Raw genomic sequence first — 21,872 nt, forward strand, 5'->3', positions numbered from 1 at the left:
CATTTCTTAAGATTAAGCCTTTCTATGACATAGATTTAACAAAAATTGTTCAAAATCTGCCTGTCAATCAGTTTCACCCTGAGAAAGCTCCCTACTCTACCCTCACCCCATTCCTGCCTTCAGCTTCCGGCCTCCATCACTTAAGCGGGCCTAATGTTTGACCTTGGAATTCTGGCCTTCTCCCTCGCCATTCCTTTCCCAACAATTTCTGGACCCCTTTGTTCGTGGTTGGCCAAGGGAGAACAGTACCTCCACAACAGGCCTACCTTCATCTAAAGACCATGGAGACCCTGTGAAGATGGAGCCATGTATTCTCTGTTCTTCCTCCCTTTCCCCAGACTAATCCTCCTCCCGGGAAGCAGCTCGGGGGGCTGGGAGGGGGGCATGATGAACACCTTGAAGAAGCCAGAATCCTGTTAATTCTAAGTGTCAGGAGCACAGGGGGGTAACATCAGTGTAACCTGAGTAACACATAAAGGCCAGGCCTGCAGGGACTTTCTCTTTATGTCAGAAGTGGTGGCAGCCTAATTAAGTTTCTTAACCAGGGATGTGGCATTGTCAGATTTTTATTTTTCAAAGATCCTGCCACCTATGGGGGAAGAGAAAGTTGGAAAAGGCCAAGTGCACGGCTGGGGAGGATCATGAAAAAGGAGACCATAGTGGTTCACTGAGCACCAGGCCAGGCTGCATGGAAGGTTCTGGCAAGGGACTGTGTGTGGCCTGCTGTCAGCTCATCTTCAGAATAAGTCATAACCTGCTTTGGGATGGACACAGCTATGGCAGAGATGAAGGAGGCAGCTACATCGAGCATGTCAGATATCCTGCATGTTGTAGCAGGAACCGCAACCCTGGCCTGAGTCTTCAGAGCTCCCAAGAAAAGTGTGTTCTGAGCGCCATCCCCATGGTGAAAATGCCTTCCTTCCAGCATCTTAACAGTTTACTAAGCATCTCACGGCTGTGACAGCAGTGCAAGCTGCTTATGCCTTCCGCCCCTGCAGAACTGCAGGTGTGATTGACAGAATAAGAACCACATTTGCACATTGATGGAAGAGCTTCTGGGCCTTCAGTGAGTTTGCTTATTGCAGGCCTTCTGTGGAGTCAGAAGGTTTGCATTCATCTGCCATCCAGCACACACCTGCTGAGCCCCTGTGGGGAGAGAGCATGATGGTGGGCACCGAGGACAAAACTGCCCAAGAGGGATTCAGTCTTAATCTTTCTAAGATAGTGCCAGACTAATGCCAGATCATCACAGCACAGTGACATGCTGGTACTAGGGGAGCGCATGGAGAGGGGGACAGGGACATCCTCTAATTTAGGCAGCTGCAGAAGGAGCAGAAGTTTGTGAAATGGAATGCGGGGGCACATATGGAAGAGAGAGCAGTATTCTCAAGATGTGGAATCAGCCTAGAAGCCTATCATCAAATGAATGGGCAAAGAAAATGTGGTGTATATATGCAGTGGGGTTTCATACAGCCATAAAGAATGAAATTCTGCCATTTGTAAGAAAGTGAGTGGAGCTAGCGATCATCATACTAAGTGAAGTCATTCAAACTCGGAAAGACATGTCATGTGTGTTGTCTCATTTGTGGAATCTAGATGTGTACACACACACACACGACATAGGAGTGGAAGAAAGGGTCCAAAGACGAGAGGAAAAGTTAAGAGAAAAACAGGGAGAGAAGAAAACCATTATGTCACAATTTCTTTTATGTAGGTCCAAACGTAAATATGTATTTAAGTTTATACATAATGACATGAAAGCAGAAGCATAACAGTTTGGGGGGACACGGGAGGGAAGGGGTGAATATGAGATAAGTATAATGACATACATGTGTAAAAATGTGGTAAACCCCATTATTTTGTACAACTAAAAGTAACTAAAAGCATGGCATTTTCGGCCGCCCTGAACTCGCCCTAATAGGAGGCTGACAATAGCTTCATCTATCCTAAAAGTAAGGTGCTGCTTTCCTAGACACTTGATAGTTGGTACAGTAGTAAAACTGCAGCAATTCCCACCATGCAGCAGGTAACTTCCTGCCAAGCAGAAAGCAGGCTTGACAGTGAGCCATCATATTGACCTTTTTCCTGTCTGTCCTTAAGCAGCATTTATTCTGGTGTGCAGTCCTTTGCATCTAATTCTAAACATGGGCCCTCCCTAATCTACAGTGCAACCTTTCCCGCATTGCCAACTTCAAATAGTAAACCCTATGCCTGCCTCATTTCCCTGGTAGGCCTGGTGGGAGCCAGCACCACATGAGACATTCCAAGTTGTACTCAGGAAGACATCCTCCCCTAGGACCATTAGTCCCTCTGCTAAAGTACCCTGTCTCTAATTCCATAGTAACCTTGGACATGGCACACATGAGACCATTTCTCATTCATGATACGCCCTTGATAACATGGGAGGGGACTCTGACTTTCTTTACACTGAGAAATTATTCCCTCTGCCGTAGTTTATACCAGAGTGTCCTCCTAAATATGCCTTGTTTATGATATAATGGTCCCTTTCTTCCACTTATCACCTTGTCAGTGTTGGCAAATTAAAAAACATCCTCCAGTTGGCTTTGTCCTGGCTCTGCTTTTAGGATCACCCTGGGCACATCCCCTGCCCATGCTGGTATTGTGAAGGGCCAGCCTCACTTACTGTCTCCTTGTGATGTGTAGAGATCCCAAGACAGGAAAGATCGGTGATTTAAAGGAAACACTTAAGCTTCCTCTCTCAACCCTCCTCCTCTAAGATGCTGCAACCAATACATCAGGGCTCCAGCTCTTGTGCAGAGCTACAGATAAATCATAGGAAACGTTTAATTAAAAGACGAATGGCAAAATAAGGTTGTGGTGGGTGCCTTCTAATTGTGGTTTGTTAGACTTTAATTACTCGTCATAAATTGTGAAAACTGATCCACGGTGTGCCTTTGTGCACCCCGTTCTTAATCACAAAGACGTGTTCTCGGCTGCTGACAGGATGGGCTTCATCTTCAGCATGCAGCGATTTGATCTTACGCGACAGTGACTCAGCAGCTTGCCAGATCCAATTAGCAGCTTTTTGGCTGCTTATTCAGAGCAGCCAGCTCAAAGTCTGGCTGTGAACCTCTCACAGCCAGGTCTTCCAGGCCACAGCCCACTCGTTGGTTACCAGCAATGACCTTTACCAAGGAGAAACAGAACAAATGTGGGGTTCCTTGGTGAGTCAGAAAAGCACTTTCCCCACCTTGCCAACTTCTGGTCATTGCTTAGCAGAGATTGAAAGATAATCCGAGAATGTAGAACTGGGGAGTCGGGGGTCTCAGTGATTGGTCATCCAATCCCAGTGCAAGATCGAGGCCCAAAATGTTAGGCACTTGCTCAAAATGACATAAATGAAATTTTCATGTCACTGCTATGCCAACCTCCAGACCCCACGTCTCTCTGTGTACCCAGACCAGAGCCATCCAAGGAAGGATAAGTATGGTAAGGAGAGGCTTCGGTGATCCTATTCCATCTAGCAGGGCCAAGTGGGCAAATTGAACACTCTTTCTAGTTATGTTTGCTGATTGTTATTAAGAAAGTAATTCGACACATAGCATTTGAGTATATGAGAAAGCTGTGTAGAAGTGTCCCCAAAGTAGGGACTCTCATTTTCATCAGCTAAAAATCCCTTTATAGTTTGGAGGCACTGAAGCACAGAGAAGAAGAAAGTGAACAGGAAAATATTATGAATCAAAGTCACTTCCTCTAAACATTGAATAAAAGTGGTGGTCAGAAGGGTCTCTGGGATATCAATGTATTTGGTTGATAACAAAGAGAAAGGGCACCTTCTTGGATAATTTTGCTTGGGGGTCCAGGATTATTATTTAAACCACTATCCCAACTGTAGAGTCTGCCTGGTGCCTCTTTGGACACGTGCCTGTTGCTGCTTTTGTTGTTGGAGCAGATCTGTCTGTCCCTGGAAGCAGTGGTAAATGCTGGGTTTTGCTGAACTGCAGAAGTGAGCAGCATGGCATGGGGCTGGCAGCAGTCCTGACTTTCTTCTGCCTCCCGTCAACTCCCCGTGTGACAGGGCTGCATTTCATGGCCATGTCTTTCTGCTGGGAAGGAAACTATGGGCTGTACTCTCTCATTCTCTGCCCTGTTTGTTTTTCCTGTGGCTAGACCTTACTACAGAGAGTGATTCACAGAACGCCACCAACCAGGATGTGGCTTCTGCATCTCTTTCTGAGGGAGTCACTGACGGAGGACCTGTGCCATTGTCTGTGCTTAGAAGCTTACTTGAAGGGACTGTGGGAAGTAGCTGTCCAAGTTTCAGTTACTGTCAATGCTCTTGTTGGTTTTTTACCCCCTTTGTAGCTAAATCCTGGGACACAGGACTTTTTCTCAAAATGAATGTGTGCCTTGTTAATTACGCAAGTGAATTAATCAAGTTTATAATTGTAATAACCATCATGCCAGCTGGGCTCTCTTTTATTGACCATTCTATGGTAGTTACTGTTTAGACCTTCCACACATGCAGTCACTTGCTGCATTGTCTCTGTGTGTGTTAGGCTGACACCTGAAGGAAGTCCCTCCAGCAATGTCACAGCCATCTGAATTTGTATGATGTCATTCAACAAACAGCAAAATCAATCACTCAAGCGCTCATTTCTCAAGATAAGTGATGCACAACTTTATACAGTATGTTTTATTAGTTTGGTTTAAAACTGTCAAATCTGAGGCTTAAAGAGATTTAGTAATCTGAAAAAAATAAAATCACCTTCTGTGCACTGAGAGCCAGTCTCTGTAGCCTGCAGGCTGCACTCTCAGGCCTTCAGTTGTTGCTTCTCACAGAGTGACAGTGAGCAGCGGGTCCTTTGGGAAGTGCAGCACTGATGTTGATGGCCAGAGCAGATCACCAGCATTTCCTCAGCCGTTCATGTCAGCTCGGGGAGATTCTGGTAATGCTATCTAAAGTGGAGACTCTTTGCAATACCCGGCTTCTGAAACCATGGCGTGACAAGAGTCCCGACAGAGGGAGAATGGATGAGCTTCCTGGGCTGTCTTTTCGGCCAGCATACCGCTGTTGCTGGACTCTTGTTTCCTCCATCTTAGTTCGGTCTCTTCCTGAAGTGGGTTTTTGAGTCTTTCACTGAAGGCACGGGAATCCTGAGTGTATTGTAGTTTTTCCATTCCAGAGTGGCAGCTTAGCTGACCAGAGCGTGGGGCATTCTGCTGGAGTTAAACCATATTGCCTGGCCTTTCTGTGAATGTAGGAAAATCTGTTTCCCTCCCAGTTATTTTCAGGGCATCTCTTTGTAGCACAGAACATAAAATAAAGACTTTGTTTTTTAAATTCCCCCTATCTGGGATGTTATTATGCCTCCTGAGAATTCCATTAATTCTGGAAACTTCCCAGTTATCATCCCGTCCCCTCTCCAGATGTTGCGTGCCTTTATTTTCTCTGTAGTCTTCTGGTATTTATGTGCCATCTTACATGTTTCTCCTTCTTTCTTCTTTTTTCCTTTTTTTAAATAGGAGCACTCACTAAGTAGCCCAGGCTGTTTTTGAGCTCATGATCCTCCTGCCTCAGCCTCTGAGTGCTAAAATTCAAGGTTTATACTTGCTCATTTCTGTGTTTCTCCATATTTCTTTCTAAAGAAGTTCCACAGATCTGTCCTCCATGTTTTATCTGTGTCAGTCTGTGTCTAATCTGTCATTTAACCCTTCTAAGCCTTTTAAATCACAACTACAATCTTACTTCTACATATTTTATGTAAATCTTCTTTTAGACTTGCTGTTCTTCTCTCCTTAATGTTGTACATTTCCTCTCTCTCTGTCTCTGTCTCTCTCTGTCTCTGTCTCTCTCTCTCACACACACACAGACACTTGTGTTTATCTTTTGAGGCAGGGCCTTAATTTGTAGCCCAGGCTGACCTCAGACTTAGAATTCTCTGGCCTTTGGGCTTTCATTGGACCATTTACTGGGTGATGCCTCACCTTCTTTTTTTTTTTTTTTTGGACAGAATCTATATTTTCTTTTGTTAGTTATCCAAGGGTTAAGACTTCCCAGAACCAATTTTATACTTTTTAGCCCTAGGATCTGAGATACTGTATATGGTGGCTCATGAATCAGCTTGAGATATGAGCTGAATTTGGAGATTTGGTTTTTCAGGTTTGCCTCATTTCCTTCATCCACAGAATCAACACAGAGCCAAGATCCTTCCATCCAGTCTTCACAGGCATATTGTTTTCCATGTGTTTGCTGCATGGAGAAGGCAACCCTTTGCAGTATTTACCTTGGTGCAAGAATCTTTCGAATATCCATAGTTTCTATGTTCATGTGAGTCTTGTTTTTTTTCTGGGGTGAATATTAAATTTCAAATTCCAGGCTTCGGTGACTGACACTGTCCTCCACTCCAGGGGTGGAAACACTGGGGACATCCTGCTACCATTTATGTTCTTTATTTTGGTCTCTGGAAATTTCTCCTTTGTTATCTCCTCTGCCATTTCCTTAAAACAGTCACTGTCCTTCTATGTAATCTGGACACCTGGTGTGTACTTCAGGAGGTTCCTTAGTCATCTTATCCTGGATCATTCTAGAACTGCCTGAGCATCATGTCGTATGTCAAACTAAGTGACACGCGTAGAGAAGGTTGAGAGAGGATAGACACGTCCTCCAGTCACCAGTTCCTGTAGTCTGTACCAGACATGACTCTACTTATTCCTGGGCCCAGAAAAATTCAGCCTCAAGTGAGGGGCACAAACACACAAATGACATCAGTGTCGGCTTCACACCGTGATGTGTGGCAGTGTCCTTGGGCCCGAGAAGCCACTTTGTCTCTGCTGCTAACCTAACCCGCCTGAATTTCTCCAAAACATTTATAATGGACAAATTCAACTTGAGAAAATTGATCATGTTTCTCTCCTACATACTAGAAATCTAAGCCTGAAAAACAATGTTTCTTTCCTTGAAATAAGAAAATACAGAAAGTGAGCCCTTCTCTTAACTAAGTCTGAGCGTGGACAGCTACAAGTCAATAATTCTGCAGGAAGTTCTATTGACTCTGACTTCTACTTTATTAACACTTTGTTCAAGTTGCTGACAAGACTCGGCTTACATGACTTCAGTCCTTCCTAACTGAGGGAATATTTAGGAGCAAATAACACTGCTTCTATTTTATTGGGAACTGGAGAGATCTGTGGATTCATCCAAGTAGCAAGAATGAGGCCACTGAAAAATAAGCCTGTCCCAGTCCCCTCCTTGCCCCAAGCAAAACTGCTTTTTTATAAGATCATGAGATAGTGTTTCAAAGTTGATCCTTCGCATTTCACTGCGGGAACAGCCCTCTGAAAGCTGTGGGTGCTTTGAAATAGGGATGCGGCCAAGACAGTGGCCACTGACTTCAGATGATGTCCCATAAAGGAGCACTGGGAGGCACCTGGACACCTTACTTGTTACTTGGGTGGATTTTGAACTTCTGTTAGCTGTGACTGGTGTGTGTGTGTGTGTGTGTGTGTGTGTGTGTACACTCGCATGCACACACATCACCCATCCTGTTGGAACTGTTGTAAGAATTATATGATTTAATGAGTGTGAACTCAGTTCTTTGTTTCAATAACAGAAAGTGATCCACAGATCCTCGCCGTTACTAATCATAAATTTCTGTGTCACACCCTCCTCCCAAGAAATTCTTTTAGAATGTTAGAAGTTGCTGAGATTTCTACGCTGTTTTCTCCTCTCTGGCGAATGAACCAGGTCCATGGCACCTGCCTTCTGCTCCTTCAGCGCTGACCAACCGCACAACCAGCAGCTCTGTGCTGTTTTCTAGGCTTGTCTCCCTGCCCGCAACCTTTTTTTTTTCCTCTGACTTTTAACCTTTTTTGTGTTTTTTGTTGGTTATGAGACTAAATTAAGGTCATTAAAGCACCTACAACTTCATTCATAATAGATCATTTGGTCATTAAAATATTTTTGCTTTCTTCTTTTGCCTTTTCTTCTTAGTCCCTATACTTCCTGTTCTAAGTAATATTTCATATTGGTTTTATTGTTTCCCTTGGGGGACAAAGTCATATTTCTGGAAACATCCTGAAATTTGCTTGGTAGGTAACTGTTACCGTGTTCGTCCTGTTACAAGCAATTGATAGCTGTGGACGTTAATAAGCTGAACAGAATGGACCTTGGACAAGCCACAGCCGTTTAGTGATGGGCAGAGCCCAAGCCGGGCTGTATTCTAGCTGTGGCCCTCACATGCCCCTTCATCTCTCTGAGCCTGTTCTTTGTTTTGTACACATGTCCGAGCCAGCTGCTGAGACGGCGGCCACACGTTCAGGAGCATACGTGGCATTCTTCTTCATTGTCCTCTTCCGTTATTTAGAAAAATATATTCCCAAAATTGAGCTCCTGACACATCTTAATGTTTCACTCAGGTCTGTAAATTCTAAGAAAAATGCAGGCAAAGCAGGCCTCTGTCAGCCTAGCTTTCTTCTGGAATGAAAGCCTGACTGGAATCTGAGCAGGGGGAGGGGCCACCCCAGCAAGAGGGTCAGATGCCACCTCACTAGAGCAGCTTTGCTTTCCCCTGTGCTTCATGAATTGTTAGTTAGAGGGCACAAGCGATTAGGGTGTCCTGTCCAGAGACATCGGGGTTCTTTAAATAAAAAACACTAACACCTGGGGGCAGTGGTGCTTGGCTAGAGCTTCCGCTGTGACAGGCAGAAAGAAGTCTTTCCTCATGCCAGCGAAACCGACAAGACAAGGTGATGGATTGAGCAGGACTCTTATCACTCAGAAGAGGAGAAATTAGAATTTGCATGTAGATCCAAAGGCCTTTATCCGTGGCATGCTCCTGCCTGCCATTCCTTCCTTCATGCACCTCCTTGGTTCCCATCCTCTTTCAGGTCTCAGATCTGATACTTCCACAGGGAACCTTCTCTGACCTTTAAGTTAATGGGCCTTTTATGGAGCCTCATAGCGCCATGTACTTCTTCTCTATAACCTTTATCATAGTTGTAATTTACATTTTTTCATAATTCTTTGATTAGTACCTATCTCCTGCATTACGCGGACAGCGCCATAAGGGCTTGCTCATGTCTAATTTGTATTATCCCACCGTTAGATTCTCAACATTTGCAGAATGTACGGCGTAGAGTGGACTGGCTATACACTGTTCATTTTCTGAGTGAATCTAATAATGAATTGGATGGATGGAAGGATGGATGGATGGATGGATGGATGGATGGATGGATGGATGGATGGATGATGAATATTTTCCTGACTCTGGAAACAGTGATGTTAATATGACCTGAACCACCCTTCCCTCCAAGATCACTTTCCTCTCTAATTACTGAAGGCCCTTGCATACCCTAGCCAGGATCATCGTGCTGTTTTGCTGCTGGTCATGAGTTATGGAGTTGTGTTTGTTTGTTTGTTTGGGGTTTTGTGTTTTATTTTTTCAATACAAGGTTTCTCTGTATAACCCTGACTGTCCTAGAACTCACTCTGTCAACCTGACTGGCCTCGAACTCACAGAAATCCACCTGTCTGCCTCCCAAATGCTGGGGTTGAGTAATGAAGTTTAGCCAACTGCCCTAGAAGAAAGAGACCAGAGTAAATCCATGACCAGCAAAGAGAATCACGGGACATATTTGTCCACTCTGTGTGAGGGGAGCAGCCTCTCAGTTCACACTGTGAAAGCCTTGGACAGGCTTCCCAGAAGCAATCATAGTTTGTAAGAACACAAGCGTGGATCTGAAGAACCCTAAGGTCTGTTATCTTCACTCTGTGGGTTCATAAGTTGTGCCACCTGTGCAGTGGTACTTAGTGAAGCCATCACTGCATCCTACAGCCTAGGATATCATAGACTGATGATGCTCATCCTGCCAAGCAAATCCCTATTTTGTCCCCTTGATCTCTGACTTCCTACTTGTGAAGAAGTGGCACAAAGAGTCTCTTCCAAAAAATACTTGCAAAATAAAGTCATTAGAAAAGTCTGTAGATCTTTCTTTACTAACATGTGATTCTTTCAAACATGGCCTTGAGTCTTAAAATATTTAACAGTCACTAAGGAAATAAAAGCTATACAACATGGCATTCTACTCCTGCGTAGTGGCACTGGGGAACATCTACTCATGCTCAACTGGTAGCTATTGACACCTGGTGGAACCATATGGATCGCAATGTTGAAATCACCCAGTAAGCTCTAATGTTAGCTGACCAACATCCTCTGTATGCAGTGAAGCTGCCCAGAACAAGGACCTTTGTTTTAGTTCCTTTCCTTTTCACCTGTTGTAACAAAATACTTGACCCAAACAATCTATGGGCAGGCAGGCTTATTGTAGCTCATCATTTGAGGACACAATCTGTCACAGCAGGGAAGGCATGGTGGCAGGAGCTTCAGACAGCTGGATACTCTGTTAATGGGATTAGGCTTGAAAAAATACCATTAAGGTCCACCTCCGGGGACCCACTTCCTCTAGGTTGGCCCCACCTCAAAGCTCATATCCAGTTTGGGGCCAAGTGTTCAAACACACAAACTTGCAGGAGACATTTCTCATCCAGGCCACAACATCTTTCCAACCTTCTGGAAGATTCCTGTAGAAGCCAAGTCTGAACTCAGGTTTTTTTGGTAGGCTTAAAGATGGACTTTTGTCTGAGGCTTCTTAGCCAGGAACATAATCCCACCTTTGTGACCCCAACCCCAACACACACATATATTTCTGTAGTCTACCCTCTGTATCCCTACACTTGCTACACTGACATATACTCGCTTCTCGAACCATCGGCATGCCTTACAGAGTGGACATTCCTCTGCGGCACTTGTGCATGTGCCCAGCTCCTGTGCCCTCCTTCCCGTTAGTTCATGAAATCACTGCAGTCTCTCCTGGGCAGCTCCACCACCTCCGCTCCTGCCATCACAGCTTTGGCCTGTGATTGTACACAGCATGTCCGCTACCAGGAGATGAAGCAGGCGACCTACTGGGAGATCCTCACGGTCCATCTAATAGCTGGAACATGCTGCTCCTAGTTGAAATGGGAGGGGGATTCAACAAATGCCCCTGCGGTCCTCAGCACCACTTGTGGGTTTCCCAAGTGGACCAAGACCCTGGACTTTCCCGTCACAATCCCGTTTGTGCTCCCAGTTCTAGATTTACGCTCATTGCCTCTCGGCCTTTTCTGACCTCTGAATTCATAGCTCATACTATTTTTTTTTAATATTTAGCACTAGTAACTGTGCTTTGCCAGCTTTCTTTTCATGGGCCAATGTCCTAGCATCCAAATGGATTGCAATATAGTTGCATGCTGCTAAGTGGCATGTTTGCATTCTAAGAAATGAGTATCAGATGGTTTGTTATGGTGCAAGCACAGTACAGCTTACTCCCATAAGCGAAGGTGGGTGTGCCGTCACTATGTGATAGACTCCCAGGAGTGCTCCTGTGTCTGTGGTCTGTCTGCCATTGACCATGTGTCATTATGCAGTGGCGTCCCTTGTTCTGATGCTCTCAGACACTCTTACACTACCACAGTATCAGGCACTAGTATCAGGCATAAATATTCACGTATTGATCCAGCAATGAATTTACATGCCTGCATCTCCCACAGCGCATGCCTCAGCGCGGGATGAATAGTTGCTGAGGAACCAGCTGCACAGAATAAGCAATTGCTGATCAATGGGCTGAGCTGGAACTGTGGCTCCTCACCTGCCACACATTCTTGTAACCAGGCTTGGTGACCTGTGTCAGTACAGTCAGGAAGCCGCCTTGGAACAACACACAGTGAAAGCTGGCCCTGTGGACTTGGGTTTGGCAGGTCTAGGCCGGAGAGGAAACTTAAAATCACCTTCAAATCTTCCACACAAGTGAAAATCACAGCAGAGCTTTGGAAATCTGTTCAAACTAAGACGCTACTTCACCTTTGTTAAGAAGATTGCTTGGAAGATAGTAGAACAATTGAAGAAGTCATCCAGTAGGGGAAACCCTGCTGTGTTATGGAGTGAAGGTTTAAAAACTGTCTCCGTAGGATGCGGGGCATCTTGACTGTTCTGTATGGAATTCTGAAGGCTCTCCAGAACTCAGTAGACCAGCGTTAGTGTCCAGAGCCATTCTCTGATGTTTGGGCTTTGGTTTAAGCATAGTGTAAATGCCTAACTTCTGGCTTATTTTGGGCAACACTTCTTGAATCCCCTTTTGATCATGGTAGAACTTAAACTGCATTCATCACTTCTGTCGCTTTTCAGTGCACAGGTCAGTGGCGTTGAGCACATGAGCACTGTGTGGCCATCAGCTCTGTCCATCTCAGAGCTGTCTCACTTCCCCACACTGAAGCTGTGTGCCCTCTAACCAGCTCCCTGTGCTCACCTGCCCAGCAGCTGGCAGTGCCTGCACCCTGCTGTCTGTACATGCGACTTCTAGGCACCCTGCACAGCGAAGTCATGGAATGCTGGTCTTTGTCATTTGTTCATTGAGTGCTGTGTCCTCACAGTGTTATCCACGTCATCACATGTAACCTGAGCGACCACCTTGAGCCTTTCTGCGTGGGCCAAAGCAAAGACTCTGCCATGCTGCCTGCACGTACAGGAAAATCAGCTGGTGACAGCGGGCCTGAACTGTGCCAAACAATCGCCTCGGTTTGTTTTCTCATTCAATCATTTAAACACTCCTGGGAGTCTATACTGTAGAGTGAGAACCTGTATCAGATGAGAAACCGGCCCCAGAGCCTTTAGCCGAGAAGCAGTAGTAAGAGAGAGCTTTCAAAGACTTCCCAAATTAGTTATTTTCACTCTTACTCAGATGAAGATCCAGAACTTCAGCCCCACCCTGCAGGAGGCCGGGACTCCACCTCCCTCCCCATGCCTGCTTGGCAGAAGCCACTGCTCAAGAGTACCAGAAGTTATGGGGAGTGTTGGGGAGGGGAAGCCTGGGGGTGCTTTGAACTTCCCAGAGACGTTGGCAGGTGTTTGATGTTCAAAAGCACTTCTTGCCTGTAAAACGTGTCTCTGTAGCACTCTTAAGTTGCCGACTGGGACTGACCAGGGAGTGGACTGGTTGGGGGTGGCCCAGCTCAGTTCCTTTCCCAGCTGCTGGCTCTGCCTCTATGAAGGCCTGCATGGGAGTTGTCTTCCCCCAGGCAGACACTGTCAGAGGAACCATCTGGTCCAGTTTCTTATGACTGACTCCAAGGAACAGACATCCCTCTGGGAGTTAGCAAGCTTGGCAATGGCAGTGAGCCACTTATCTGAGCCTAGTTTCCTGGCTAGCTGAGAACTCCAGAGAGGCACAGGTCAGAAAGGCCTCCAGAGGTTACCAGGCCCAGAAGACAGAGTTTGAAAATGAGTTGGCAGGCCTCTTAGCTGTTGTTACAGTTACAGTTTTGTGTGACGTGCCCCCAGAACTTCATGTATTGAAGGCTTCGTTGCCAGGCCTTTGGAGGACTGTATCCTGAGGGTCTAACCTAACCACTTATTTGATCTATGGATACATTTATATTATGACACTATTGGGAGGTGATGTAAGCCAAGAGATTGGCCATGTCCCTTCGTCTACCTGGCCCCTTCCTCTAACTCCTGTCCCTACTTCCTGTCTACCATGATATGAACCTTCACCTCCTAAGGTTAAACTGATCACACAGGGCCCAGTAACTATGGACCAAACCCTTTGAAACCATGAGCCAAGCAAATTTCTACTCCATTGCTTCTGACAGGCATTCAGTCATGGCTATGCAGAAGGGATGAATACAGCTATGGGAGGAGGAGGAGGGGATGAGATGGAATCAGCAGGAGTCCAGAGTGTCTGAGGATGGCTGGAGACCCACTGGCTATGGGATGCCTCTTTCATTGGTCTTCTGAGCAATAACCCCCTCTCCCCCCACACACACATACACACCATGAAGCTAGTCCACTGCTCTTTATTTTCCTAGTCGCATCAGGAATGACTGTAGCTCATGCCCACTTCAGCCCTGCCATTTCATTCCATACAGCTATTAAAGTCCTCCAGAATCTCTCTCCCATCATGTTTACTCTCAGGCTATTAGAACCAGAAGGAACCTTTAAAGCCCCCTTAGCCCACCTCTTCACCACTGAGGAAAACGGGACCAGGCAAGGTGACTCGCCCAAGCTCGCCTGGGCTCCACCTCCCACCCACCAAGTCTTATTACCAGAATGTCTTCATTAGCTCCTCTCAGTGTTTGTTTATAGCCAGGAAGGGAGCAAAGTCTGGTTTACTTAGTGTCTGGATCATTTACTCAGACCAGGCCCAAATCTGTGCCTTGTGTTTTATCAGAAATAGCTCTGGCTATCTTCAGACCAGTGTCAGATTCCATACTCATTAAAGGTTAAAAATTGATAAAATAGGATTGAGCACCCGTATGTGCACACACACATACACACACAGGAGGGGAGTAGTCCTTCTTCCAGTAAACTATGTGAGGAAAAGATGAAAATGGAACAAATGAATTGGACCCCCCTCATTTTAATTTCACTTCCAGCAATTTGAGTTATATGAAGTCAACTGTAATCCAAAATATTAAAATTCCAGGAGTAAATAAGTTATAAATACTCATTCACATTGCTTGGGCCCAGTGAAACTTTGTGCCACTTCACCCATTGTTTTCCAACCTATCCATCCTGTATACACCACCTATACATTCACCCATCCATCAGCTAGTAGCTTTCTCAGATATCAAAGCAGCTGTGTGATATGAAAGTCCTTGAGTCAAGTAGACTTTAATAGTGGCTCAAAGCTTGAGTAGTGATACTGGCAAGTTTTTTGTTGCATAGTTGCAATTGTTCTATTTTACTGTTTTGGCCTCTTAATGTGCTTTAATTTTAAATCGAACATCAGTGGCATATATACTTAGGAAAATGTATCCGTAGTGTTTTTTACTATCTCTGGCATCAGGCAATCACTGGGGGTCTTGGAATGTGCCCCCACCAATCAATGGGTAGCAGTATTGAACATCCACTCAGGACACCAGACTCTGAAATAACTGCTGTATAGTTCTCATTTAGTCCTTAGAGGGCCTAGGAAGGAACTGGAGTTCTTACTCCATAGGCAAGGACTCTGAGGCACAAGAGGTCACACAAACTGCCCTAGATCTCACAGCAAAGCGAGGAGGGATTGGAACCAGGTTTCTCTTAACTGCAAAGTCATGTCCTCTCCTACATTCTTCAGCTCTCAGTTCTGTTCATGGAAGTGACGTGGGGCTGTCTCCCCTCGCTGTGCCTCTTTGCCTGGATTCAACAAGCCTCTGAGAGTCAGATGAACTGACTCTCAGCAGAGTGGTAATAACATGGAACTTGAGAATGAACACGGGTCTCTGACAGGATGGAACCAGGTGAAGATGAAGCCAAGGGCCCGGCTGTCTCTCATTGTTAGTGGAGCTCTTATGGGCAGCATCTTTTCTCCATTAAATAATCTCTGGATAGGCAGTGTCTGCAGTGCCCACTGATCATGCCTGCTCTATTCTGGGAGGTGTTAGGCGTACCATCTAAGAACACGGACTAGCTGCTCCATCACAGATGGAAACAGATACTATTGTGGCTGCTGTAGGAGCTGGGTTTGGGCTGCAATGAGGGAGGGTTTTATTTCAAGTTCAGAATTGGTTTGGTTGCCACGGTGAACCGAGTGGTTGTGTAATAGAACTCTTCCTGCCCTCACCAGCACTCTGACCCACTGTTCCTTCTTTTTAGCAGGTTCCATAGCCCTGCAACCTTTAGAACATCCCCACTGACATACTCTGACATACACTGAACATACTCGTCACTCTTCACGTACTCTTGATAATTGATCATTTTATCACTTTTTCTATTTTGTTTGGTTTTAAGATATTTATTGCTCAGCTTTTTTATATTAACATCTATACAAATATACATATTTATGGGTTACAGTATAGTATTTTTAGCTCTGTGTAATGATATAATAATAAAAGTAACATATTCTTCATCTCAGTTACCATCTCTTTGTGTTGAGAACATTTAAACTCTTCTCATAGCTGTTTTGAAATCTTCAAAACAGGATTGTTAGCCATAGTCAACTGCTTTGCCATGGATAACTAGAACCCATTCCTTGCATCTTCCATAACTTTGCCCCTGTTGACCTATCATCCCAGCCCCAGCCTCTGGCAGCCCCTTGATTTCTTTTCTGAGACCAGCTTCTTTAGGTTCTACATATAAGAGAGAGCATACCCTATGTGTCCCTCTGTCTGTCTTATTCTATTAAACATAATGTTTTCAGTGATTATCCATATTGCTGCAAATGATAGGATCTTATCTTTTCAAAGACTGAATAGTGTTCCGTTGAGTATGTGTTCCCTGTACTTTCTCCTTCCATTCATCCATTGATGGATATTTGTGGTAATCCCATATCTCGGCTTTATGAATGCCGTCCCAGTAAGCATGGGATACAGGTGTCCTCTCAACACAATGGTTAAAATCTTTTGGATGCATACCCAGCAGTGGATTGCTGAGCCCATTTAAGCATAAGCTTGACAGTCCTTCATTGAGCGAGTCTTGACTGTTCTCAGCTCCTACACAGCTTTAGCTTTGGTCTAAAGTTAGGAGTTTGAGAGGAGGAGGCACTAAAACGGAATCCCTCCCTGTTGACTTGTCCCACACTATTCTGCCAGCTCTCTCCATGGCTCATATGGGATTGCCCATCCCAGCTCTCAGTTTCTGCCTGAACATCTGGATTTGGGGAGGAGGTGGAATTGGGTAAACCTCAGCATCCACAGTGGAGCAAGGAACAGGGCTCTGAGAAAGTAAGCCATGTATCTGGATTCCTCTAGTTAGACCGTACTTCAAAAAAGGAGAGTGGATGGCAGACTGGTTGGGAGAAGCACAAGGTGGTAGTACTGGCAGAACAAACATCATGAATCTCATTCAGAAGCAGACAACGACAATCAGATATGACTGTCTTGTGTTAGTGTCAATAGACTTAGTGACCCAGATTTCTTGTGTGGTTTCTATAGTGTAAATAGACAGACAGCACCATGCCAGTTTGCTTGGGAAATACCATCAGCCAAAGAGGAGAAACTCAGAAGTTCTGGTTGTGTGGAGTGTGGCGCAGCTGGCTTCACTGCCAGGTGACCACCAGCCCCTCTTGCTGCCTGCTGGCTCACTGCTGTGCAGCAGACTGACCACTCTCTTCTCGTGATCCTCTCTGTTCAGCTCAGAGCCTGCAGGATGCTATCTGTTGAATGGCTAAAGCAGTCTATAAATGAACTAGCCCTAGTTGAAAACACTGTAAGATACTTGTATCAGAATCTCTGCTTAAAAAAAAGAAAAGAAAAGAAAAGAAAAAGTCCAGCTCTCACCAGCAGCTGGCTCATTTTTCAATCAGCCAGTATTACAAGGCAGTGAAAGTTCTGGAGTGCTTTTTTTTTTTTTTTTTTTTTGCATTCTCTTCCATCTTGTCAACAAAGGGATTTGACCTCCCTAACTGAGCAATAGATGGCCTTGTTTATTTTTCTCATGAGTAGAAACTATGTGGTATACAAAAGTGAACTTTGATTTACCTATGATGCTCCATATAGAATAACCCACTCTGCTCATCATGAATGCTGGACGCTGTGAATTGGATAGAAAGCTATAGAACTGCCTGCCGCTCAGACCCAGGACTGCTTTGTGTTCCTGCTCTCTGGGCCCTATTTTCCCAGCCAGCTGCCTGCTGCCTGCTGCCTACCTTTCAATGACACTGCAGTGGGAAAGACCCTTAGCAGCGCGTTCCCGGTCTATGTGTTCCTCTCAAAGAGCACCCTACTCCTCCTGTCTCCAGCCGTGTCCTCCCTAAGCCAGAGAGGAATGTAGGGTGGTATTATTTTAAAACTGATTACTTTAAAACTATATTGCTACTTAAGGGAAGTTGGATATATTTGCTTTCTGTTACTATGAGAAATGCCTAAGACAAGATGACATGTTCATTTGGGCCCACAGTCTAGAGCCTGTGGAAGCACATTAGTTTGGGAGCACATGATCAAAGGAGCTCATTTGCCCTATGGTTGGGTATGGAAAAGTGAAAGAGGGGCTGAAGTCCCCTTATCCCCCTCTAGAACCTGCCCCAAATAACCTAAGACAGCCTCCCAACTACACCCTCTGTCTTAAAGGCCCTGCAACCACCTAGTAGCTGGGGCCTTTGGTGAGATTCAGGATCCTAACCATAGCAAGAGCTTGGATGTAAAAGGAAGAGTATGTTTGACAGAGCTCCTTAGTGCAGTGGTTGAGGCTACATTCTAAAACCAGACCATCTAGGGTTTGTTTCTGTTCTATTGAAATAAAATTGACATAACATGAAATTAGTCATTTTGGAAGTGTGCAATTCAGTACCTTTGGGTACTTCTCTAGTCTGCATGTTTTGGATGTGTGTGGCTTCTACATACTTTGGTTTTGAAGTTCATCTAGTTTCCACTCATCAGTATTAGTGGGTTATTATTATTATTATTATCATCATCATCATCATTTTGCCAAATAGTAATCCATTCTCTGGCTATATGAAATTTATTGATAACCGTTTATCTGTTGGTAATAGCTAAACATTTTAAGAAAATGTGTGTGTGTGTTGCTCGGGATTGAACCTATGACTTCATCTTTGGCAAATACTCTACAACTGAGCTCTTATAACCCTAGCCCCTCTTACTTTTCTTTCTGAGACAGGGTCTCATTAAGTTGCTAGGGGTAGCCTTGAACTCCCTCTGTAGTCCAAGCAGGCCTTGAACTTATGATCCTTTTGACTGGGCCTCCCCAGGTAGCCAGAATTACAGGCCTGATCAAGAGGCTCAACAGCGAATTCTTGTCTGACTTAGTTTGAGCAGCCATCTTCTGTTCTCCGGGGCACATACCAAGGCATTACTGGGTTATGTTGTAATAATGCATTCCATGTTTTGAAACCCACTAAACCTTTACACATCAACACATATGTTTCATATTCCTACCACATTACTTGGCTGTTATTCTAGTCCTGTCACATAGTCCTGCTGTTTGAACTTGGACAAGTCACTTCTGCCTTCTGTGATCACAGATGTATCCTGAGTACAGTGGATGCTGTCTGCTCAATGAAGATGTCACTCAGAGTGAATTTATGTGTCCAGTGAAAGGCTGAGGAGCACTAGAGCTCCAGGGCCACCATGCAGGGTGTGATGCAGTAAAGAGCTCTGATCCAAACTCCTGGGTTCCTTGCCAAGGCCGTCCGTCCTTCAGGGAGTCCTATTTCTTGCACGTTTGGCAGTTTGCCAAAGCTCCATAAGCCTTTGGTTTGCCCTGAAAATCTCAGGGGCTGCACAGATCTGGGTCTGCCACTTAGGACTGGTCTCAGTTCATGGCTTGGGCTAGGGTGGGAAAGCAACAGAGGGTTGAAGGAAGGCCAGTTCCCCCTCACCTAGCATGGACTGCTGAGGCTAAAGAGAAGGGGACATGCCAGCTAGCCTTGACCGTGAGTGCCTTGGAGGTGATTTCTTGCTGCCCTTCGCAGATGAGGGCTCAGTGCCTGACTGAGGACAGACCCTGCAAGGAACAGCAAAGGCTCCTAGAAGTCCACCCTTCCCAAACGTGGCTCCAAGAGAGAAAGGAAGGAAAAGAAAGCAGAGTAGAGTGGACATGCCAGGGTGGGGAAGAAATGGAAGGAGCTTTGGGGGGCTAGGACCAAGGCAGACACTTCTCTTCTCAAGCATATTCTGTCTACATCCAAGTCTGCCCTGAAATCAGCAGATGGAGGACAAGGGAGAGAGCGCTCTGGCCACATCGGGGACCAGTTTGTGTCCCTGTGAGGTGTTTTCCTAAGGTGCCAGTGCACCTGAAACCCGTTTGTCCAAGGTTCTAGAATGAATGAAGGCCTACTAGAGGTGCTGTGGCCTTTGCTGGTCAGGCTCAGAGATGGAGTGGCATCATTGGGAGGGGTGCCCACTGGGGACCACTTGCTTTGCTGTAGCTTCTTCTCCTGAGAACCCATGGTTGACTGTACTACTAATAGGGTTGGCAAACAGGAGCGTCCATGGTTTCTCATCATACAGAAGAGATGTTGTTCAGACCCCTCCCTCTGTCCACAGGAGAGGGTCAGTGACACAAGTCATAGCCTTTTGGTCTTTGTGATGAGGCCACCATACCAGTATGTCGTAGTATCTGTCATACAAGCATAAGCACCCCTGCTGTCATGCCACTTTCCCAGAGCTATCCACAAAAGCAAGTCCGCACTGTTGTGGGAAAGCAGAGGTCAATCCAACATGTGTGAATGCCTGTTGTGTATGGAATGATGTAAGTACTTCCTAGGCCCACGGGGTGCTGGGGTGACTTCCCGGCCTTGTCTCTGACACTATTTGTTGGTGTGTGGTCTACAAACATAGTTCTTTTCCTTACCATGGCAAGGTGGAGGTCACTGACATTGACTCGTAATACTTATACTGTCAGAAATGCCCAGAGAGTCATAACAAACTCAGAACTCCAGGTCCTATGTCCTGAAATCAGACTCTGTGCTTAGCCCAGGCCATCAGACCTGTGGGGGAGCACCTACCTTGGGGACTGTGGTACATCCAGCATGAAGGAACCAACCCCTCCATTATTCAAGCTACTGTTTCCCTAACCATCATCCTCCCACAGACTGGAAGTATGTAGTCCTTGGTGGCAGGTGGTATTTCTGTGGTGACACATGACACATACCTGGATCCTGCCCCACTAGGTTTGCTGTTAGCAGGTGATACCATACCATCGTGATGTGGCAACCCATGCATGAGAATAAGGCTTCCTGCTTTCAATCCATGTGCAGACATGTTTCTCACTCGCCTGCTTGCATTCTCTCTCCGTCTCCAGGACACACAGGATCAGCCACTGCTACCGCATCACCTACCGCCACATGGAGCGGACACTGTCCCAGAGAGAAGTCAGCAGTGTCCACCAGGCTGTGCAGGAGGCCAGTGTGCAGCTGCTGGGTGTGGAAGGCCGTTTTTGATGTCCTGGTTTTCAGGCTACAGCCCTCATGGACTTCCAAGACTTGCTGGAAACGGGGAAAGATATTGTTTGTGAGCTGGAGTATCTGTCATCTCTTGATAAATGCGTCTGCTTTAGGACTTTCAGGAAATAAAGGATTACTTTTGAGAAGCATTGACATAGCATTTGTCTTTTGTTTGGGGGAAGGAGAAAGCAGGCACTAATAGAAGAGCTCCCTGCTATTCGTTTAGAAATGCTTGGCCCATTGGCTCTCTGCGTGGTTAATTGGTCCCTGGGTTCCATTAAGCACCAGGCATGCTTCTCGCCTGACAGGCTCTTCCACCCATGTAATGAGTGAAGCCACAGAGAAGGGCCTCAGAAACTGGATGTAGTGCAGGCATGCCTAGATTTTATGCACCTGCTTGGCTGCAGGTCACGGATCCTGCATTTTGACCAATTGGAGGTTTGTGGCAACCTGTGTTGAGCAAGCCTGTCATTCCCATTTTCCTTCAACTCAAAACGATCATTAGTATTTCTTAGCAGTTTTTTTAATTGGGTAAGCACATGGGTTTTTCCGACATAAAGCTGTTGTGCACCTTAAAGAGGCAGTATCAGCAAAGCCTATACTTCCATATGCACTGGGAGACCAAAGATGCCTGTACCTTGCTTCTTGATGAATTCACTGTATCGCAGTAGTCTGGAACCAGATTGTCACCCCAAACCACACCTGTCCAGGAAGCCTTTGAATCTCTGCCATCCTTTCTCCCTTCTCTTCTTTGTTTTGCAAAGGGCAGGCTTCAAAGAGGCCACTGATGAAATGCCAGGGCTTCCTCTGAAAGTGGCGAGAGCCATGTCTCTGAGCAGGCAGGGCAGCCGTTCACTTTCATAAGACCAAGGCCAGGGGCCAGCCCCGTTGGCCCTGAGCTTGGACCTTCCTGCCTTCTGCCCTGGTGCAGAGGAAGGAAAGGAGCAAGAACTGCCCTGAGTCTAGGAGACACACCGAGGGCCAACTCCTCA

The 21,872-nt window shown here is 45.7% G+C and overlaps 1 protein-coding gene across 6 annotated transcripts in view; it reads left to right on the forward strand.

The window, feature by feature from the left end:
* The window catches only part of Fars2 (phenylalanyl-tRNA synthetase 2, mitochondrial), a 389,947-nt gene extending 368,925 nt beyond the window's left edge, over positions 1 to 21,022 (forward strand). For all 6 annotated transcript variants that reach the window (XM_057788169.1, XM_057788168.1, XM_057788167.1 and 3 more), the window contains one exon: positions 20,739 to 21,022. In XM_057788169.1, coding sequence (XP_057644152.1) covers positions 20,739 to 20,877 — 139 coding nt within the window. In that variant the 3' untranslated portion in view covers positions 20,878 to 21,022. The remainder of the gene's footprint in view (positions 1 to 20,738) is intronic.
* Positions 21,023 to 21,872: the final 850 nt, after the last annotated feature.

This window comes from Chionomys nivalis, chromosome 13 (assembly GCF_950005125.1).
Source record: "Chionomys nivalis chromosome 13, mChiNiv1.1, whole genome shotgun sequence".
NCBI classification, from domain to species: Eukaryota; Metazoa; Chordata; class Mammalia; order Rodentia; family Cricetidae; genus Chionomys; species Chionomys nivalis.